Genomic DNA, 21,238 nt, shown 5'->3' on the forward strand with positions numbered 1-21,238 from the left:
TATGAATAGACACGAATATGATGATGAAAAAAGAAAGACGCCATCAAAATTTGAAGAATAATTAAAGAGAAATTGACAAACTTGATTTTTTATAAAAAGCAATTACTAGAAGCGCATTTAAGTTTTGTCCGGCAATTAAACTGGGACTTATTTTTTAAATTTTCCTTCTTTCAGGATGAGTTGTTAGGCTAAATTTCTTTTTCCTCTTCTATTAAATAATATTAATTTGTACCCCATCCCATATTACTCATAGCTTTTTATTTCAATTTTGAAAATAACTCGGATTATATGCTGCACCCTTTTACTGATATAGTTATTATAATAAACTTTTGGACCGAGAATATGGTCAATATGTCAGAATTTCCCTTTTGAAACATATGAAAACGGTGAATTCCAATTTTTGGTCTTTTGTATTTTTTTAAACTACATAACTGAAGATCAAGGGAAAAGAATGGTTTACGTTCATGAATGTTGATTCTGAGAAAAATTGGGTCTGACAGAAATGGTTTTTTCCCACCATGGTTTACCTTCACTGTTTAATAACTCTCGGAAGAACCAATTTTCAATGTCAATGATTTGTCAAAACATAATAATTTTTAAAATGCCACAGAGGGTTATCCCATCGTACTTTTATGAAAAATGGACATTAACAGCTCTTTCCCTTTGATCTTCAACTGTTGTCAGGTCAGTGTTAGTCAGTTAAATTTCTAAATTATTTTAAAGATAATTTATAAAAAAAAAGTTATAGATTAAGTGAGAAATGACTAACTTCAACACAGATAATATATTTATTATTCCACAGAAAATAATAAAATTCATCAAAATTTGAAGTGTAGAACCAATATCCATTACTTTTCCCTAAAACAATTTATAAATGTAACATGATTTTCTTGTATTCAATTTCTACAAAGAAAATGGAAAATAAAAACAAAACACTTGGTTCTGTTACTTTTTCGAATCCTTATATTTCTGAAATTGAAATCAAGAATAAATGTAAATAGTCAACAATATGTAGTTTTTCAGTAAAAAGTTATTAAAATTATTTTTTGATTAAAATAATCATAATAAAACTTGTTCTACAAAATATTAATTTTATAAACCATAAAACTTTATGAAAAATATAGAAGTATAAGGAATTGCATGATAAATAAATTTATTTTTAATATTATAAAACATCATTGAATAAATCATCATTTGAAATTCAGTTTAAATGAAACAACTTAGCCTTTCTTAACTTAAATAAGTAACACTATTATTCAGTTTTTAAAACAATTTCAACAAGCAATTTACAAAAAGCCAACAACAATAAACTCTAGTTTTTAACTCGGAAGCAACGCCTTTTTAAATTTTAAGCTGCAATAAAGCAATGAGTTAAAGTACAATGAGTTCACGAAATACATAATTTATCTATTTTTATATTGCCAATAAAATAAACCTCTTTCTATATGTTTTTTTTACATAAGTACACGTTCTCCATTAAAAGTTCTCTAAACTTTAACTTCTCTTGTTCTTAGAGTGAATTTTTTTATTGACAGCCATCGCATTATTTTATATGGGACGGGTAAAATTGGCTGGAAATAGACCTTTCTCTCCAGTTGCTTCTTTCATTCCCATTAACCAGCCTTCCTCCTAAAATACAATTAATTATAATTAATAAGAAACAATTGATAACAAATAGTAATGCAAATAAAGAAAGCGTACCACTTTGTTCGATTTAGATTCGTGGATCGCATAAAACATTAAGAGCGAATGCTAGGTAATCTGTAATCGTCACCTTAAATGTGTATATATTTAAAATACAGGGTGTTTATATAGTCCCGGACCCATTTTGATGCTTAATAACTCATAAAATACTAAAGATATATTAAAATTAATGACATAAATGGTTAGATAGACTCAAAAAGTTTCATGACCCTTGTCAATGAACTTCCACGTGTGCCCCCTTTGTCGCACGGAGAATATCAAGTCGATAGTCAATTTCACGCCAGGTAGCGGCAAGTGTTATGAGTTATTAAACATCAAAATGGGTGTTTCTAGCACTGTTAATGTCCATAATGTGCTCATATGGGGATCTGAAAACCCCCATGAATACCGTGAGACACAAAGGGATTCCCCAAAGGTTAATGTGTGGTGTGGACTAACGCACGACCGAGTCATTGAGCCTTTCTTCTTTTACAGAAAAGACGGTCTCTTCAGTGGTATACTTATCTTATACGACATGTTGGAAAACTTCGTATTTCCCCAACTAAAAGAGCTTTCAGCCACATGTCTTTTTGCATCAAGATGGTGCACCACCTCATTGGGGTATCATCGTTCGTAGTTCTTTGAATGACCATTTTCCAGGAAGATGGATTGGGCGAGGAGGTCCAATTCCTTGGCCACCCAGATCACCTGATATAACGCCGCTGGACTTTATTCTTTGGGGTTTTATAAAGGACAATGTTTACAGGAGGATCGTGTCGAACATTGATGACCTTAATGCCAGAATTATAACCGCAATAGCCTCTGTGGATGCCGACATGCTTGCCGTTACCTGGCGTGAAATTGACTTTCGACTTGATACTCTCCGTGCCTAATTTCTCTGAAGAAAAAAATCTAATTTTACTTGACTAGCTTAGTTGATTAATAATTAAGAGATGAAGGAAGAAAAACGTAATCAGTACTAATTGAATCATTAACAATGAAAGAAAGCTTATTAGAAACATTAAAACCTTTTTTATTTCCGAAGAAAGCTGAAAGGAGTTAAAGGCGATTATTAAAAAACATCTTTAAGTTTCATTCTGTAACAAAACTGGCTTTGATGTTTTTAATCCTCACTATTCCATCGTTAGACTCTAGTAAAGCATTTATCACCTCATCAACTAAATATTAATCTGAGCAACCTAATCTGTATTTTTTATATTATACATATATATTACATACTTATTAACTTTTTATGTAAATTGGAGGACAATTGAAAGAGTCGTCCGGACTGAAGAATGCCGTTTCAGAAAGCTCCATTTGTAGTTACAAATAATTACATCTACACACGTGCCAAATTTGTCAGTATGTCAATATGATAGAAAGTTTATAGAGTGCTTGTAATGTAATTAAACTGATGATACGCAGGACATGGCATGGCATAAATTTCAGTAAGCAACTAATGATGATATGGAGAAGAAAATCCAATGAAAAAATAATTTAGTTAAACTTGCCGATAGGAAAAATATGGCAAAGTGGCTGAAAACGCATGTGAAACTGAAGTATGCAAATGGAGAAATTAAGTTAATGACAGTAGCATCTGATTTTAGGTTACAAAGGGGTTACTTAAAGTCCAAGGTCTCTCTTGGTAAACATTTCAAGAGAAATTATATGCTCAGCGGTGAAAAATTTTGCACAACGTAGTATGCAAGCAAAAATTTGAAACTGAAACTGTTTTAACGTAATGGTGACCGGACTAAAAAATCACGCAAGACAAAAAACACTATGAAGTGTCATCTGTAATTATATCTTCATGCACGATCTGTATCCACATCTTTATTCCTTATGCATTATCTATGTCTTCATTCTTTCTTACCCTTTGACGATGAGTGTATTTGACAACATCTCATTGCATATATATATTTTCTGTTTATTCATTTTTTTCTTGCACGTAACATTTTCCCATTTTTGTGGTCCCTACTTGCATGTTTCATTTCATTTCAGCTGCAGCACCGCATATCGGTGAGTTTTGGATGAAACAAACTATTTTCCCGCAATCTTTTCTCCTATACCTAATTTGGTGCAGTTTTGATTTTAATGTTAGATTACACCAACTATATACCTCAGAGTAGGCTTAGTTTACTTATAAAACATCCTGCTTTACGAAACCTCAAAATAAAAATAAATAAAATAAATAAATAATTTTGTTTTACCTGTTCTTCTAAGTCTTCGTATTCAACAACACGTATTATATCTCCGATTTCGAACGATAATTCATCCACATCTTCCCCTGTATATTTGTAAGTAGCTCGAACCTATAATAAAGAACAATTTCATGGTTACAATATTTATTGCAATAAAATAAATAAATGAATTCTAGTAGATGAAAAAAAAAAGTTAAAAAGTAACTTATATAACTTATTTTCTCCATACTTTGAGTGTCACAAATCTGAATTTGCCAAAAAAGGCATGTTTATTCAGAAAACATTACGTTTACAGTCTGTTTTCTTAACTTAAAATTTAGCCTGCTCATTTTACGTAGCATATTTTAAGAGTTTCTATTTATAGTTATTGCATCTTAGTTCGTAAAAATCCGATTATTAAGGCAAAAATAAAGTAAGCTGTGTCCATCCCGCACTCTAACTCTCGTAATTTCCTAGCACAATGAATGGTTTAACCCCATGCCAGTGTAGCCCGAAACCACTCCAGACTGAAAGTCCGGGGTTGCTTGTTGCTATGGTAACAAGCAAGAGCACATTTTTAATGGGGGTGAAATGTCGATTGGTTTACTCACGACGACCTACGCTAAGACTAAGACAAAACGATTCACCCTACACCCCTATTCGAAGTGACCTTTCCTCGTAACCATAGTACCAGCCACGACGCGAGATGGGTGTCTGGAGGAGTTCTCCTGAAAGCCGCACTATACTACGTGCAGTATTTGTGATGCCCAAACTGACTTCGGGCAGGAGAAAAATTAACGTTTCTATTTTGTGAAGCCCGAGCTGAGTTCGTTTCTGATTTAGGATACTTAATTTACTATTTTCCTATGTACTGTAAAGGGAAAATGTGGGTGTTGTCCATACTGTACGGGGATATACCATACTGTGAAAGATTTGTAAAATTTATGTATTGAAAATCATATTGTTCATATTGTTGTGTTTTTATATTATATTATACTAGTTATATTATATTTAACTTCAATAATAGATGACATTAGTGGTCCTAGTTTTTCTACGAGTACGACTTCAGTCGAGGGAAGGAAAATGTGGGTGTTGTCCATATTGTAAAGGGATATACCATACTGTGAAAGATTTGTAAAATTTATGTATTGAAAATCATATTGTTGTGTTTTTATATTATATTATACTAGTTATATTATACTTAGCTACAAAATTATGTTTAATTTGCTCTAATTGAATAAGATGTGTGTGTAATCCATTACTTTTTTATGTGTATGCAAAAATTATAAATACAATATTTATTGCATTTAAAATTTTCTTTTTGTAATAAAAACCAATTTCTATCTTTTATAATAATATAAAGAACAAAATTAAACAGTCAAAAAATTTTTCTATTTTTGGGGCATTTTTTTGAAATAAATGTCACTGTTAAGGGGTTGAGAACATTAGTGGCAGATAAAATTTTGCAGGTGTGGTTTGATAAGCTTCTATTCTCAGAGTAATTAAATGCAAGTAGAGTGGCAATCATTGAAGTTATAATGCTAATTTTGATTTTTTAAACATCAGTTTTTATACTTCGAACTGACATTTCTTTATTGTTTATCACCGAATTTTACGGTGAATTTATTTGTTCGTGATTCTTAATCCGAAATTTTAGTTTGAATTTTCATGATCGGGTATCAAATTCTGATAACTCTTAGATCGTTTATTTTGGACTCAAAATTCAAGGACATTGAATTGAAAATTGAATTTTTGTGTCTTTTTAATTTAAAAGCTATATTTAAGAAACACTTAGGAAGTCCACATTCATATCAGTAATTTTTGAACACTATTTCAAAACATTTTCAATACCATACGAGATTACAGACAGAAGTTTGGCTTTGTAATCTGAAGTTTTGTTACTTTGGTATCAGAATTAGTAACAACTTAAACCCCATTGTACAGAATATAATATATCGAATATAACAAACAGTTTGAAACGGTTTCTATATAGATCTTGAACAGCGTTTCTTAAAAACCTCGAATCATTGAAGTTATAATGCTAATTTTGATTTTTTAAACATCAGTTTTTATACTTCGAACTGACATTTCTTTATTGTTTATCACCGAATTTTACGGTGAATTTATTTGTTCGTGATTCTTAATCCGAAATTTTAGTTTGAATTTTCATGATCGGGTATCAAATTCTGATAACTCGAATTGATTTTGATTTTGAATTGATTTTGGTAATAGTTCTAAAATATTTCAAAAGCAATTTAAGTTTTAACATATTGTTTAATTTAAAATTGTACATGCATTTTTTTCTCTTTTAGAAACCATTTTATTAACTGTAACAGTATTTTTTGAGCAAGAAACGCATGGTTTTAAAATATACAAATTATAAGAAATTTAGAGGGTAATTTATTTTAATTTTAAAGTGAAGTAGATCTGAAAATAGCAAAATATTAAGCTTATATATTACTAAATGTAAGTGTATTGAGATTCGTATTTAATGAAAAACTTGGAAAATAGTTAAAATGCTCATTCAATTCTGTCTCTAGCTTAAACCGAATTGAAGATATAGTACACAAAAAATTAAAAATGAAGAAATAACTTACGTGAATTGAGAAAATAATATAAATTAAAAACTTATTCAACTAGCGTTGATTATTTAACTTCACAAATCCTTGTTTCATTTTCAATTTTCTTCATTAAACACTTTTTACATAAAAAATTTTATTGCCAGTATTTTAGATAGTTATATCTATATATTTCATATAGTTTCAGTAAGTTATTATTTAGAGTTTTATAATTACTCTGCAAGACTACATTTCAGTGTTTATAGTAAATTCGTCTGTGAGTCTTTATAATTGTCATATTGAGTCATTTGCTTTTAATACTTAAAATTGCTATTTATTATTTCTAGTATTTTTTCATTCTTTCCGAATTATTTCTATCGTTAAGTTCGAGAAAAAGGATCAAAAATACCTCGCTAAAAGAGTACACTCTAATAAATTTATTATATTGCACGACGCACACTAATTTCTTCGTTAAATTCGGTATCTGGTTAAATGTGGGTTCGTTATAAATGGTTCCCTGCTGCATATATTTTCAACCTATTAGAAAATTTGATTTTATTACAATTTTCATAGCCTTCACGTTTATAAAATCAGTTTCACCGTACCGCAGTTAATCATTTTATCCAGCAGAATTGAGAAAAAAAAATCTTAACTTCAGCTTGACACGAATCTGAATCGTTCAACTATTGGAGAGATTCCAACTTACTGTTTTACAGGTGCAGAAAAGTTATCACTTCAAAAGTCTAGACAAAAAAGAAAACACTTCTGGAATTAGAAACTAAGGAGAATTTTCGCCTCAGAGTAAAAGTTGATATGCGAAACAAAAGGAGAGAAAAACTCTTCCTTTTTCATTTATGTCTTATAATGAATAAAATATAATACATAAAAGTAAATACTTAATAAAAATTATGAAATATATTTGAATCTGTTGATGAAAATTAACTATGATGTATCAAAAATGGGTCTTCTTTTCAAATTTCAGATTTTCTTTTCTTTCCTCGGCGTTCACAATTTCATCTGCTCATCAATTTCAATAGAATTTTTTTTTACGATATTTTAATACAATATTCACTTGGCTGCTCATAGTAAAGCTACTTCTATTCAATTCTGTATCGTAAAAAATGGTAAAATGTTTTTTTTTTCTTTAGAACTTTGTTCAAAAACAAAAATATTTGATCATAGTACAATACCATGAAAAATATACATAATTTTTGCTGAAATGGATTAAACAAGTGCATCAAAGATGTCATCAGGAGATAATTCAATGCACTTATTTATAGCATTGGATCTGGAATTTTGGATAAACTAACCAATAAATTGCTATGTATAAGGGCGTGATCGCTTCTAAATGATGTTATTTTGATTAAAAGCAGATTTAAGACAAAATTCTGTTGTTTATGCTAAATTGTGTAACAAAATTTATCTTTTGGCTTGAGCAAAAGATTATTCATGCAAAGTTTAATGTCACCAGTAATGTTTCCAGTTCACCAGTTTTTTCTCTCCGAGCACTACTGCTTACAGTAATTTTTTGCGGAAGGTTCTAAAAGTACATTATTAGCACGCAAGAATAATTTTTTTGATATAGTTAATTTAAATTTCGTTTTTTTCTAAACAGCCGTGATATTCTTTTTATTTCTATGACCGAGCGTTGGGATGATTAAGTCAACTGCTAGAATTTTCATTCTAAAATTACGGTAAAATAACCGAAAGCAGTCTGTCCATCCAAAGAACCGTAAAGTTTACGGTAAAGAACATTTTCTACCATTAAGGTTTTGAAACCGTTTTCCACTAGTATGGTAAAAACCTTAATGGTAGAAAATGTTCTTAAAAAATTAATACAAAATTATACGATAGATACAATATTACCATTTACAACTGGCATGGTTTCAAAACCGTAAAAATGAAATTTAACAGGACATTCTAGCTTGGCTTTGTATTAGGTAGTGGATATTGGAATTAGGTAATAAATGAGTTGTGTTTTATTAAATAAACCGCGGAATGTGGTTTAATTAATTTATCTGGTTGCTTCACCTATCGTCAGACATGGTAAATACTAAACTTTTTTGTGTTAAGCAGCTTTATGGTGCAGCTATCTATACGTGAATGAGCTTATCGTATTCTAATTGTCCAGGGTCACGAATTGGAGAGTGCAAAACGCTAGAAACTCTTCATATGTTGAAGGGAATGGAGGAAATATTGCGGTGTCAACGCTGAGACCTGAATCTCCGTTTTGTCCGTCACGATATTAGCTCTCTCGGCTATAATATTTACACTGCTGTTACGAGCTAAGCGGCTGCATTAGGTGAACCTAGTTGGTGCGATAAAATTCTAGTTGTTTAACCGTATTAGGTGAAAGCGCATAACCGTTAAGCGTTAACCGTATAAACGGTTTCGCTCACAGTTAACAGTTTGAATACAATCTTATTTATGATTATTTGACTGTTTTGTTTGTATGTGGCAAAATAGCAATTAAATAAACTTTATTTAACCATTTTATCAGAGAAATTTCTAACAATGTAGTTTTTTTTATCTTTCAGTCCGACAATGAGTTGAATTGATGCTTACAGAAAGAAAAGGTTTCAGTACTCTAACTACTTTTCGAGAAAACTAAATAGAAAACTATTTTATGCTTACTGTGGAAGATCTTAAATAAATTATCTTCATGATGTATTGTGTAGACCACAAATACATCTTTTTAAAAACATTTTCATATAAGTTCACTGATAGACCGTTCATCTTTCAATAAAGTTATCCAGATTCGAATCCTAGCGATGGCTGATCAATTCGAATTCCACTCATGACGCGCCCCGACCACAGTGCTGTCTTAAATATCCTCAGTGGTAGACGGATTTTGGGTTAGAGTCCATTCGCCATCTGGCTAAACCGTGGATGGTTTTCGTGGTTTTCCTTCCTATGTAACGCAAATGCGGATTAGTTCCATTAAAAGTACACCACGATGGCAAATTTCTTCTAATACTTGATCCAGGAGTTCCCTTGTCGTTTGGATTTACAAGGGTATATAGTTGAACATTGGTAGTAGTAAACTCAGAATTGGATCAGCTATTCAACGCCGGTTATAGTAAAAAAAAATGAGAGCAGTTCAAATAAATTTTAAATATTATGTTTTATTTCCTTTACAACTGGCATCTTCTCTAGTTAGATAAATAGAGAGAGATATAAGCAATTATGTTTAAACTTTGAATTCCATTTAAATTAATCTGAGAGAAATGAGAAAATTTAAAAGAATGAGAAGTTAAAAGCTATATTATTCCTTAATTTTTAATTTTAATACTTAACTGCTCTTAATTTTTGGTTTCTCTCTAGTTACTTGATTTAACGAGCAAGGGTTAAATAATACGTTGTACATTTTCTTACCAATGATCGTTTAAGTAATTAATGCTTTTTAAAAAACAAAAATAATACTTACCCTGTACAAAACTCCAGCAGGTAAATCTGTGGTTGTGGCACCTACAGGTATGTCATAAAGCTCATCAAGTTTTTGATCCTTAGAATCTCCCATTTGATTCAGCTCATTCACCTTAATATGCGGGTAAATAAATTTGATGAACATTTTTAGATTAAGTAGTGGATATTTTGAGGTATCATTAATTTACTAAGATAATCTTACCTCAACAGGCTCATAATCTTTTTCAATTTTAGCTGGCTTTCTCAGAGAATCTCTCAATGTGTTGTCTGAATTCATGGCATTGGTCTGGGATACAGTTAGAGATATGTCTCTCTTTTTATCTAAACAAAATTATTTATTAAAACTTATATCCTGATATTCAGCATTAATTTTATATTTGCTTTAATTTTTTTAAATTATGATGAAGAGGACGAAAACTTTTTGAGAAAACTTAATTCGTAGTTTATTAAGGCTCATTTCATTTTCACTCGCAGTAACAAACAATGCTCTTATTTTTTTATTCACACGAGCGTCAAATCACAATTTAAATTTCTTTCCCTACATGTATAAAATTGTCAATTGATGTAAATATTGTACAACCGTTTTTTTTTAAATATTTATATTACACTTATCAAATAGAGTGTATTGCCTTTATCAAATTAGACAAAAGTTCACAGATTATACATGCATAGGTGAAAACAGCCCACAGACATTCATAAACAACATACGTCATTATTTTATCCATGAAAAACACCTACATTTATGCAAAATTCATATTAAAAAAGGGACAAACAGAAAATATTTAATAAAATTGTAGAGCGCCTCCCATGAAGGGATTAAAAGAGCTTTTTTTAGACGCAAATTACTGTTCATGTCCGGTTAAGAGAGTATCTGACCTTGAAAGGAAATTTATAATGGTTTCATAGTAGATTGTCATGGACTTTGGAAATTCTTAATCCTTAATATGAGGTGTCCGCCTAGGAAGAGAGTTCATAAGGGGAGATTAAATTGTACTATAGCACAAGACTAATTATATTATCTTTTAGAAAAGAATATAAAAAAAGAATAAGCAGAATATAGAATATAAAAACCGAATATAGAATATAAAAACCGAATATAGAATATAAAAAACAGAATATAAAGAAAGAATATAAAAAAATATAAAGAAGAATTAAAAAGAATATAAAAAAGAAAAAGGTTTATAAAAAAGAATAGGATTTAAAAGAGCTTTTTGTAGACGCAAATTACTGTTCATGTCCGGTTAAGAGAGTATCTGTCCTTGAAAGGAAGTTTATAATGGTTTCATAGTCGACTGTCAAGGATTTTGGAAATTCTTAATCCTTAATATGAGGTGTCTGCCCAGGAAGAAAGTCCATAAAGGGAGATTAAATTTTACTATAGTACAAGACTAATTATATTATCTTTTAAAAAAGAATATTAAAAAAAGAATAAGCAGAATATAGAATATAAAAACAGAATATAGAATTTAAAAAACAGAATATAAAGAAAGAATATAAAAAAATATAAATAGGAATAAAAAAGAATATAAAAAAGAAAAAGGTTTGTAAAAAGGAATAAACTCTAATAATACTTTTTTTGTAAAAAGAAATAAATTTTGTTTGTTATAACATTGTTTACTTTACTATTTTTTAATATATTTGTATATTTAAAATGAATACTTAATTACAATATTTTCAGTTAATGCAATTTTATTTTATTTCAATAAAAGCTTAAAAACAAACATCTTGGTTTCGTTAATAGTCTATTCAATACTGTAAGATTATTCATGCTTCTTTTGCATTTATATTATATTTTTCCTACTTACCAGATGGTAGAGTATTAGATGAAATGATTTCTCCATTAGATATATGTCCTGACATACGCGCTTGACTTTTCCTGAACTCAATTTCTTCATAATGCCTTGTATCACCATCACTAAATAGAAATTTTATTCACATTTTGAAAAAACAATTGCAACGTTTTTTAAAATGTTTTATCACATAAATACTGTTTATAAAAATAAAACAGAGTAACTAGAAAAATATTAAACCTGAATAAAAAAATAATGATTTTCAAAACTTATTGGAAAGGCAAGTGGTCGAAGAAGATGCATGAAAAAATTAAGTTTTAAAGAAATTGTTTTTAAAACCCATTGTGAAGAAATTTCTGGGTGATAGGTGATTTTTGATGATTGGAGCATTTCAATAATTTTATTTCCACTGCTAACATTTGTCTCAACTTCAGCTGACCCTCAAAGCTAGGAAGAAAAATTTCAACCGGTTCTGTAATTTAATGAGTTCTGTTTGCTTATTTGTGTAAGAAGAACAAGTACGCTAAAAAATTGGTATTGGCTAAGATTTGGAATAAAGTTGTTGCAAATAATTGCGTGTTGGCTATAAGCTGGGTTAACAGTTAACTTCACTACGTCGCAAAATGAAAATATCTCATGTTGTCCATTAAAGGGAAGCAAAGGCAGATGTCAAAATGGGCAAATGCGACCAAAAGTAATTTTGCATAGTTAATCTTAAAAAATGTATTTACTTTGGATAACTTTTTTAAAATTGTATAAGAATAAAGTGCTCTTAAAACTGCTATTCGAGACCGTTTTTAAGGTTGAAGCTTAAGTCGAAATTATAGAAGTTTTATTTAATTATTCTAATTAAGACAAAATTTTTTTTTGTTAAATTAGTAGATTGGAAAATATATATATTTCTTGAATGCACAATAGTAGCTAGCTTTTTCTTTCTTTCTTTAAATTCTAATTTCCTAATGTTAGAAAACATAGCTACTTCATCCATTTGACCAGTCGAATAAGAAACAAATAGTTTTTGGAACAAAAACGTTTATATGTATAATATATGTATATATATATTCAAATTTGGTATATAAAAATAGATAATGATAAAAACAGCACCAAGTGAACATAAGCATTTTTTAAAAAGAAAAATTCATGAAATATTTTATTTATATAAGGTTTGCCGAATGGAGATGTGGACTAGTGTGATGATAGAGGAATCAGAAATACAGCAGCGATAGCAGCGATGTTATTTAGGGTCTTATAAATCAAAACGAGCGCAACGTAGATTACTCATAACTGTTTGCTGAGTTCACTTGAGAGCATTTCAAGTGAATGTAAAGTAGTGCTAAGATGGAAGCTTCCAGGATAGAATAATGCTCAGTAGTTAGCGTTGTTGTAGAAGAAGAATATTGAAACGTTTGTTCAGATGTATTTCTGCATAGGTATCACCAGTCGGAAATCTTCGATTACTTCTAATCGTATCATCATCAGTAGTTCTGCATTCATTGTAGTTCATGGTGTTTTCTTATACTGGACCTTTTGTGTAACGAATGTTACTCAAAGCGTTCGGGTTTTGTAAATAAAAACAGTTAAGGAAATAGATTTTCTAAAAAATGTATTAGATTTATTGGTTAACAAAATTGGATTGGTTAATTGGCTTACAACTGGCTACTAAAATGATATTTTTTTGAAGAAAATAAGACAATTTACATATCTCTGGCTAATTAATGAACAGTTTCTTTAACTTAATTTTATGAAAATGCAATTACTTTGGTTACTTTTTATCTAAATTTTGATTATCTACAGTTTTCGTTAGAATACATAAAAATAAACAGGTAATATATACAGTTAGAAAATTTAAAACATTAGCAATATTGTAGGCCTTCACTCATTCTGCACTAGCTGTCCACTTATACTTATTACTCTTTCTGTTAACAACAAATAAAAAATAGCTTTAAAAATCGATGTTTATTTTACGTAATATGTGACTATTTAACACAGTAACGCTCAATCCCTTGCTATCAAGGGTTTAAGTTAAGCGAAATAGAACACATTACGATAGCAGTCATAACAAATATTTACATTATAATTGCTCAATTATAAATATTTAATTATAATAAATGTTGAACCATATTAAATATTTATGTCATTCTATTATACAAATAATTTAATTTCTCGTTAATAAACTATAACATTCGACAAAATCGTAAATATTTACGATCCAAAGCGTATTTCTTGAAGAATTTGTTTATAACGTAAACCATTTAACTACTAATATTAAAAGATTAAGATACTATTTTAATCAGGGACACGATTATAAACTATTTATTTCTAAGAAATAAAAATTCTGTCATAAAAATATTTTGAATAGAATTTTTAAGCGTTCGTATTATCGCTACATTTTTGGAACTCCTTCCCCTCATAAAAATTTACATCTCAGAAGCTAAGGTACTATTTTAAAAGATATGAATAGAAAATATTCAAGCTAGTTAAAGTTCCATGCTGAAAATATTTATAATAAATGTTTTTTCTGTCCATTATCTATAATTTAGCATCACATACTAGCTAATATTTCCGCATGAAAAACTTTCTTTTTTACTTCCTTTTAAGGATAATTTTATTTCACCAAAAAACATTATTGAAACAGTTATAAAAACAGTCATAAGAAATTTACAGCTTAAAAAAAGAAATAGATATTTTGAAATAAGACGCATTACTTTAAAAAAATTATAAAATAAATTATAAAAATGTAATAATGTTAATTAAATTATAAAATATAATAATGTGTTAAAAATTGTCACATATTCTTAAATCATGTTATGTAAAGAATGGTAAAAGTTTAGTAAAATAATAGTTTACAATATAAAAGTAATAACTAAAAAGATAGATTATAGTACATGTAGTAATACATTGGATCATTTGCTGTGAAATAAGCTGAAATTATTGCAAAATTAATGTCTTTTTGTATGCTGAACCATGAATATATACATTATATATGATTTATTATATAATTTAACTTAATTATAAGATATTTGAAGATTGTATTTTTAAACATTTTCTTTATGCATCTTTGAATCAAGGTTAAAATAATATATATGAATGCAATCAGTTAATGTTTTACCTTTTAAGGATTAAAGGCGAACCTGGCTTTCTTGTCCTGTATTTTCCCTTTTGGTTTTCTAATGAAAGGTTTTCAACAACTTCTGATAGTTGGTTGAATATTTTGTTGTTTTCATTGTGAAATTGGCTTTCTGATGTGAACATGGTTTGCAGATTGGTTACTAGGAATGATATCCGGCTAAAAGCATGAATTGGCAGATTATTACACTATTACAAATATTACATAAAAAAGTATTGTAAATATTTCACTGCCCAATATTTTATTAACTAAACTCAGCATCATAATAGGAAAATAGAAAATAAATATCAGTATTATATACAGTGAAAAATTCTTCAAAAAATAATCTTGTTTCTGATCATTTTCTTGCATATGTATTTTTGATACTATACAGGTAATACTATACAGCTTTATTGTTTTTAAGCGACTGAAACCGGTTTGCTTTTGTTTACGTTCGTGTATCAATTGGTTAACATTGTAATGCAATACGTTAAAAATAAATACAAATAGAAAGTATATAAAAAATCTCCTGAATAAAAACCCATTACATGCATAATTTTTTTTTTCACATTTTCTTAAATTTTGCACTTTTGCCTTTATTTCACACGAAAGACATTTTACTAGTTTGCCTGAAGTATTTAATGTTAGAAATAATAAATATTTCAGGCAAACTAGTAAAATGATTTTTTTTTTAATTTTGCTCTATTACTTTGATTACGTAAAAAATGGGTAAAGGATAAATATAAACGTTCTTACAATAAAGAACAAAAATGTAAACTTTTTTGTGTGGAATAAATATAAACGTTTTAATTGTGTTTGATATGCGTGTGTATCAGAGGTAAAAGACACATTGTGGCAAAACTTTCAATGTGGCAATTGCTCAAGAGAACCAGCTGATTGATTCGCTTTCAGTACGTATCATGAGTTCTCAAAGTATTTAAACAAGGTATGTTGAGGAGTACTTAAATGTATTATAATTTTATATAGATAATTATAACATAATTATGATAATATTTATCAAAACAAACGAGTCAGTGTGATTCCACCCTTTTTTTTAAGCTTCGGTCTTCTCTTAAAACTAGTGTGAGAATCATGGTTCAAAACTAGGTACTTCATATTATTTAGTTTCGATTGCAATATATTCCGAGTAAAATATTCAAGCGGATAGATATTGAAAGAGCTTAGCGACAAATTTATTTTGTGGCAAAGGAAAAAAAAACTGATTGTATTTGCATTAGCCTTGAATAATGTTCGCTGTAAGTGAAAAAGAAACATTCTTTTCAAATTGTGAAAAAGAACTGTCTTCAAAATTTCACGCGATTTTTTTTTTTTTTTGCAGGTTCCGGACCAAATTTTAACAAATTTTTCAACATAATATTCTCTTGGAGAAAAAGCTTCCCAAACTATTATGAAAGAAGGGTTTTGAATTGCAGGCACTGATTTATTATTGTTCCATTCTTCCGGTTTCCATTCTCTTCTTTTTAATAGCAAGCGATATCCGATGTATTTTTGTTGTTTCAAAAACTTTTTATCAAACACAGAGTAAAATTTCGAATTAAATAACGGTAAAATTTTGCCGAAAAAAAATTTACTTATCATAATTTTTGTACAGTAATATTTACTGAAAAATCACTGAACCACTGCAATTAATGAAATATTTTATATATCTTATAATCTTATATATATTTTAAATTAGATATTATATATATTTTTAATGGCAAGCGATATTCCGTACAGTTTTGTTGTTTCAAAATCTTTTTATCTAACACACTGTATAAAATTTCGAATAGCGGTAAAAATTTTTTTATTTATTGTAATTTTTTTACAGTAATATTTACTGCAAAATCACTGAACCACTTAAATTAAATAAACATTGCTGCAAAAATTACGATAAAAATGGATTTTACGGATGATGCACCCAGGGTGCCATTACTTTTTACAGTAATTTGATCCGGAATTTCTTACAGTGTACTTCATAAAATTCAATGTAATAAACTATTTGACACTAAAAGTTTTTTTCGACTGTTACGGTATAAATTTTATATACGAACTTACATGGTACCCTGCATTTTTTACTGAAACTGAACTCTTGCATTAGAACTAAAAAATAAAATTGAACTCTTGCATTGAAACTTCTAAACAAAATTTACATACTGAGCTTTATCTCCAAAACACTGGTATTTTATTGAACAACAACAAAAACATAAATTAAGCTTCCCTGTCAAATAAAGAATATTGATTAATTAACTGCAAAAGTAGAGCTTGCCTGTCGTATAAAGCTGGTAGTTCATCGTGAAGTTCATTATTTATAACCTCATACATTTTTCTGGCTTCATCTAACCTTTCCTTTGCCTGAAATAAAGACGCAGAGTTATAACATGAAATTACATGTTAAATAACAAGAGTAAAAGAAAGTTTGCAATTACTTTTCTGAGAGTAGAATACATTGATTGCGTAAGTAGCCAAATATTTCAAGAGTTTATTTATACTTCTTAATTCAATAAATAACTGTAAAACAAATTGAGCAAAGTTTAATATTTTAGACTTTTGGCTATTGAATTAAGTTGAGATAAAACTAGAGATGTTGGCATTTTGTAAATAGGTACTAGGAGAGTCAGGTACAGTGGCAGCCGATAAATGCAGACCAGAACAAAAAATGTTTCACGAGGAATAGCTTTTGATCTAATGATCCTATTTTTACAAACTAAAATTTAATCTGTATGGTTTGAGGGAAAAGATTTGCTTATTGATGCAAATCACAATTTTGTCTATGCAATCAAACATAAATTATACTTTCTTAAAATAAACGTACCTTTTCACTGACAGATTTTGATTTATAAGGGTATGCGCACACTAAAATATATTGAATCAACTATTTTGTCAGAAGGTAAGTTGAAAATTTTTTGTACCAAAATATTATCTTAATTTTTTATTGTAACAAAAACTTATTTTATTTATAAAATTCATTTTATTTACAAAATTAATTTTATTTATAAAATTCATTTCATTTATAAAATTCATTTTATTTATAAAATTCATTTTATTTATAAAATTAATCTTATTTATAAAATTCATCTTATTTATAAAATTAATCTTATTTATAAAATTTTACCAAAACTTATTTTAATGACTCAAAAACTTATTTAACGATAATTTCTGGCAAGAGACAAATTTTAATATTTATTTATTTATTTTCATTATTGAATTTAATATTGATACAGAATTTTCGGTTGCAATGTATAAAAGTTTTTATATCCGCTTAGATTAAAAATTATGAATAGTAAAATCTTAAATTTAATCAAAATGAATTGCATAGTTTCTGAGATATTTAAGAATTGTTTAATTTTGCCGACTGCACTTAAATAATTATTTTTAATAAATGCATAAACTAATGCAAAATTTTACGTAATTTAAACGATTTATTTTTGCGCATCTGAATTAAATTAAATATTTCAGTGATAAGTCCTAAATTGGAATTACTTAATGAAGGAAGAAATTGTATATTAAACTTAAAATATTGAAGCTATTAATTATTAAAAAAAATACTNAAAATTCATTTTATTTATAAAATTCATTTTATTTATAAAATTCATTTTACTTATAAAATTCATCTTATTTATAAAATTCATCTTATTTATAAAATTCATCTTATTTATAAAATTTTACCAAAACTTATTTTATTGACTCAAAAACTTATTTAACGATAATTTCTGGCAAGAGACAAATTTTAATGTTTATTTATTTATTTTCATTATTGAATTTGATATTGATACAAAATTTTCGGTTGCAATGTATAAAAGTTTTTATATCCGCTTAGATTAAAAATTATGAATAGTAAAATCTTAAATTTAATCAAAATGAATTGCATAGTTTCTGAGATATTTAAGAATTGTTTAATTTTGCCGACTGCACTTAAATAATTATTTTTAATAAATGCATAAACTAATGCAAAATTTTACATAATTTAAACGATTTATTTTTGCGCATCTGAATTAAATTAAATATTTCAGTGATAAGCCCTAAATTGGAATTACTTAATGAAGGAAGAAATTGTATATTAAACTTAAAATATTGAAGCTATTAATTATTAAAAAAAATACTCACGTTGGAAGTACGATTTTTTGACAATGTGTATAAATGGGTGTGAAATAAACGAATATTGTGTAAATATATTTATCGTTGTAAATTTTGTATACTTACGTTTTGTATACTTACATTTTGTGTATTTACATTTCCAATAATGTCTCGTAATCATATTTCATGATTTATCAAACCTTATAGCAAAACAAGTTTTTATAGAGTTCTATATTAAAATTCTAAATGATGAGAATATTTTCTATAAAAATTGATGCACAATGCTCTCACTTACCTTGAGTTTATCTTAGTTGTCTAAAGAGAAATGTAAAAAAATAAAATTAATACCTCTCAAGTTTGATCCAGTAAAGAATGGAACATTTAAATTTTGCGTTCTTTTGGTGCACAAAGAAAGCACCATCATGAATAAAATTCAGTCTCATACATGACAGTTAATATTTTGATTTTGTTACTTAATTTTAATTATCTATAATTTGTGAGAGTTCGTGGTTAGAGTTTAAAAATATAATCTATCTCAAAGATCAAATTTATTCCTATTAAAGGATTTATGTTTTCAGCATTTTGTGTTTCGACATTTAAAAGAATAAAACTTTGTGATAAGAATGATAATTCAAGCAATTTCAAACGAAGATTTCACTTTATAATAAGTGTGCTAAAATAAAAAACAACTATGTATACTCTCATAATTTATGATGGTTTATTTAATTATTTAAAAAAGAGTGATCCGCGGATTCATTGAATGCATGCCTTATGGTGCAAAGCTTATCGGTTACTCAAACTATGCTTTCATATAGTACTTACTGTAGATTCTGTTTTGATTCTACATTAAAAAAGTTTAAATGAGTTAAAAATTTTATGGAATAAATTAAAATTTCTGATGAGATATTTAACGAATTCTGGATTGAGTAATTTTTAATACAATCATATCAATAAAATTTTTCTGCCTATAATGTCACTAAAATATGTCATCATAGTAGTGTACAATTATTTTTGACTTCATCTAGTGTTAAAGTGTTGCTGTAGGTTGTTGTAATGCAACATTTAAACTATATATTTTTAGATTAAATGTTTCTGATGTATATTTGTAGATTGTAACTAAAAAAAACTACTTTGATAGTCTTTTTCAATAAAAAATTTTAAAAAAATAATAATAAACTGTAATAATATTTTATTCACATTTTTTAAGATGAGCAACCATTAAGTATTTTCATTTTGAGATGTATTTAAAGAGAAAGCTATAATTGAAAGTCAATGCCGCGAACTCGATACTTTGAAAATGGTAAAAATTCGGCAAAAATTTGCAAAGACCTAATTAATTGGCCTACATATTAGATGTGCTCATGATTATCATTCTTCTAGATATCGCAGGAAAAAAGAACGAGAGAGAGACTTAAAAATAGGCAAAAATAATGAAAAAAAGAGATCTATTGATTGGTAAAATTGACATTGGCTTACTCTCTGGCTAGTTGATAGAAATTTTAGCTATAAGTTCCGCCAAAACGACGTCACACGCCTACAACAAATTATGAGCTTGTGCAGTGAACCTGTTGAACTTAATACTAGCAATTTTCATCGCCCCACCAAAGAGCAAGTCTGTTAACTTTCTTTACATTATAGAGCTCTGTTGGCGACTTTCATATTGCTTATATTATGACATATGTAGCAATTTTTTTTTGTAGCTAAAATCACTCATGAACTTTGGTATGTAGAAATTGTACAAAAAGCTTTTAGAGAGCAATGATGGCTCAGAGGATAGAGCGCTCTTCCTCCAATGAGGTCGACCGGGTTCGAATCCCAGTGATGGATGGTCGATACGAATCCGCATCCGGCTTGGACCGACGATAGTGCTGACGTGAAATATCCTCAGTGGTAGACGGAACTTAGGTTAGAGCCCTCCTGCCGTCCGGCTAACCGTGGAAGGTTTCTGTGGTTTATCTTATCATGTAACACAAATGCGGGTTAGTTCCATCAAAAAGTCCTCCACAAAGGCAAATTTCTCCCAATACTTGATCTAGGATTTCCTAATATTCTGGATTGGGTTCAAAATTACAAGGTTACAGAATTGAACATTAGTAGTCATTAAGAAACAAAATAAAATAAAAATCTTTTAGAGAGGTGTGATGACTTAGGGGAAAGAGTGTTCGCCTTCCAATGAGGTGAACCGGGTTCGAAGCCCAGTGATGGCTGGTCAATACGAAGCCCGTACCCCCTTGCATCGACGACAGTGCTGACGCGAAATATCATCAGTGGTTGGTTTTCCTCTCCATATAACGCAAATGCTGGTTAGTTTCGTCAAAAAGTCCTCCACAAAGGCACATCTCTTCCAATACTTGATCCAGGAATTCCCTTGTCTTCTTGATTGGGCTCAAAATAACAAGGCTATGGAGTTGAATACTAACA

At 28.6% G+C, this 21,238-nt stretch overlaps 1 protein-coding gene across 2 annotated transcripts in view; it reads right to left on the minus strand.

Moving 5' to 3' along the window:
* Positions 1 to 769: 769 nt before the first annotated feature.
* Positions 770 to 21,238, minus strand: part of LOC107449550 (amphiphysin) — a 60,630-nt gene continuing 40,161 nt past the window's right edge. For both annotated transcript variants that reach the window (XM_021147865.3, XM_043043971.2), the window contains 7 exons: positions 17,010 to 17,095; positions 14,747 to 14,923; positions 11,653 to 11,762; positions 10,050 to 10,168; positions 9,849 to 9,959; positions 3,894 to 3,995; positions 770 to 1,629 (listed from right to left, as the gene is read on the minus strand). In XM_021147865.3, the coding sequence (XP_021003524.1) occupies positions 1,549 to 1,629; positions 3,894 to 3,995; positions 9,849 to 9,959; positions 10,050 to 10,168; positions 11,653 to 11,762; positions 14,747 to 14,923; positions 17,010 to 17,095 (786 nt within the window). In that variant the 3' untranslated portion in view covers positions 770 to 1,548. The remainder of the gene's footprint in view (positions 1,630 to 3,893; positions 3,996 to 9,848; positions 9,960 to 10,049; positions 10,169 to 11,652; positions 11,763 to 14,746; positions 14,924 to 17,009; positions 17,096 to 21,238) is intronic.

This window comes from Parasteatoda tepidariorum, chromosome X1 (assembly GCF_043381705.1).
Source record: "Parasteatoda tepidariorum isolate YZ-2023 chromosome X1, CAS_Ptep_4.0, whole genome shotgun sequence".
NCBI classification, from domain to species: Eukaryota; Metazoa; Arthropoda; class Arachnida; order Araneae; family Theridiidae; genus Parasteatoda; species Parasteatoda tepidariorum.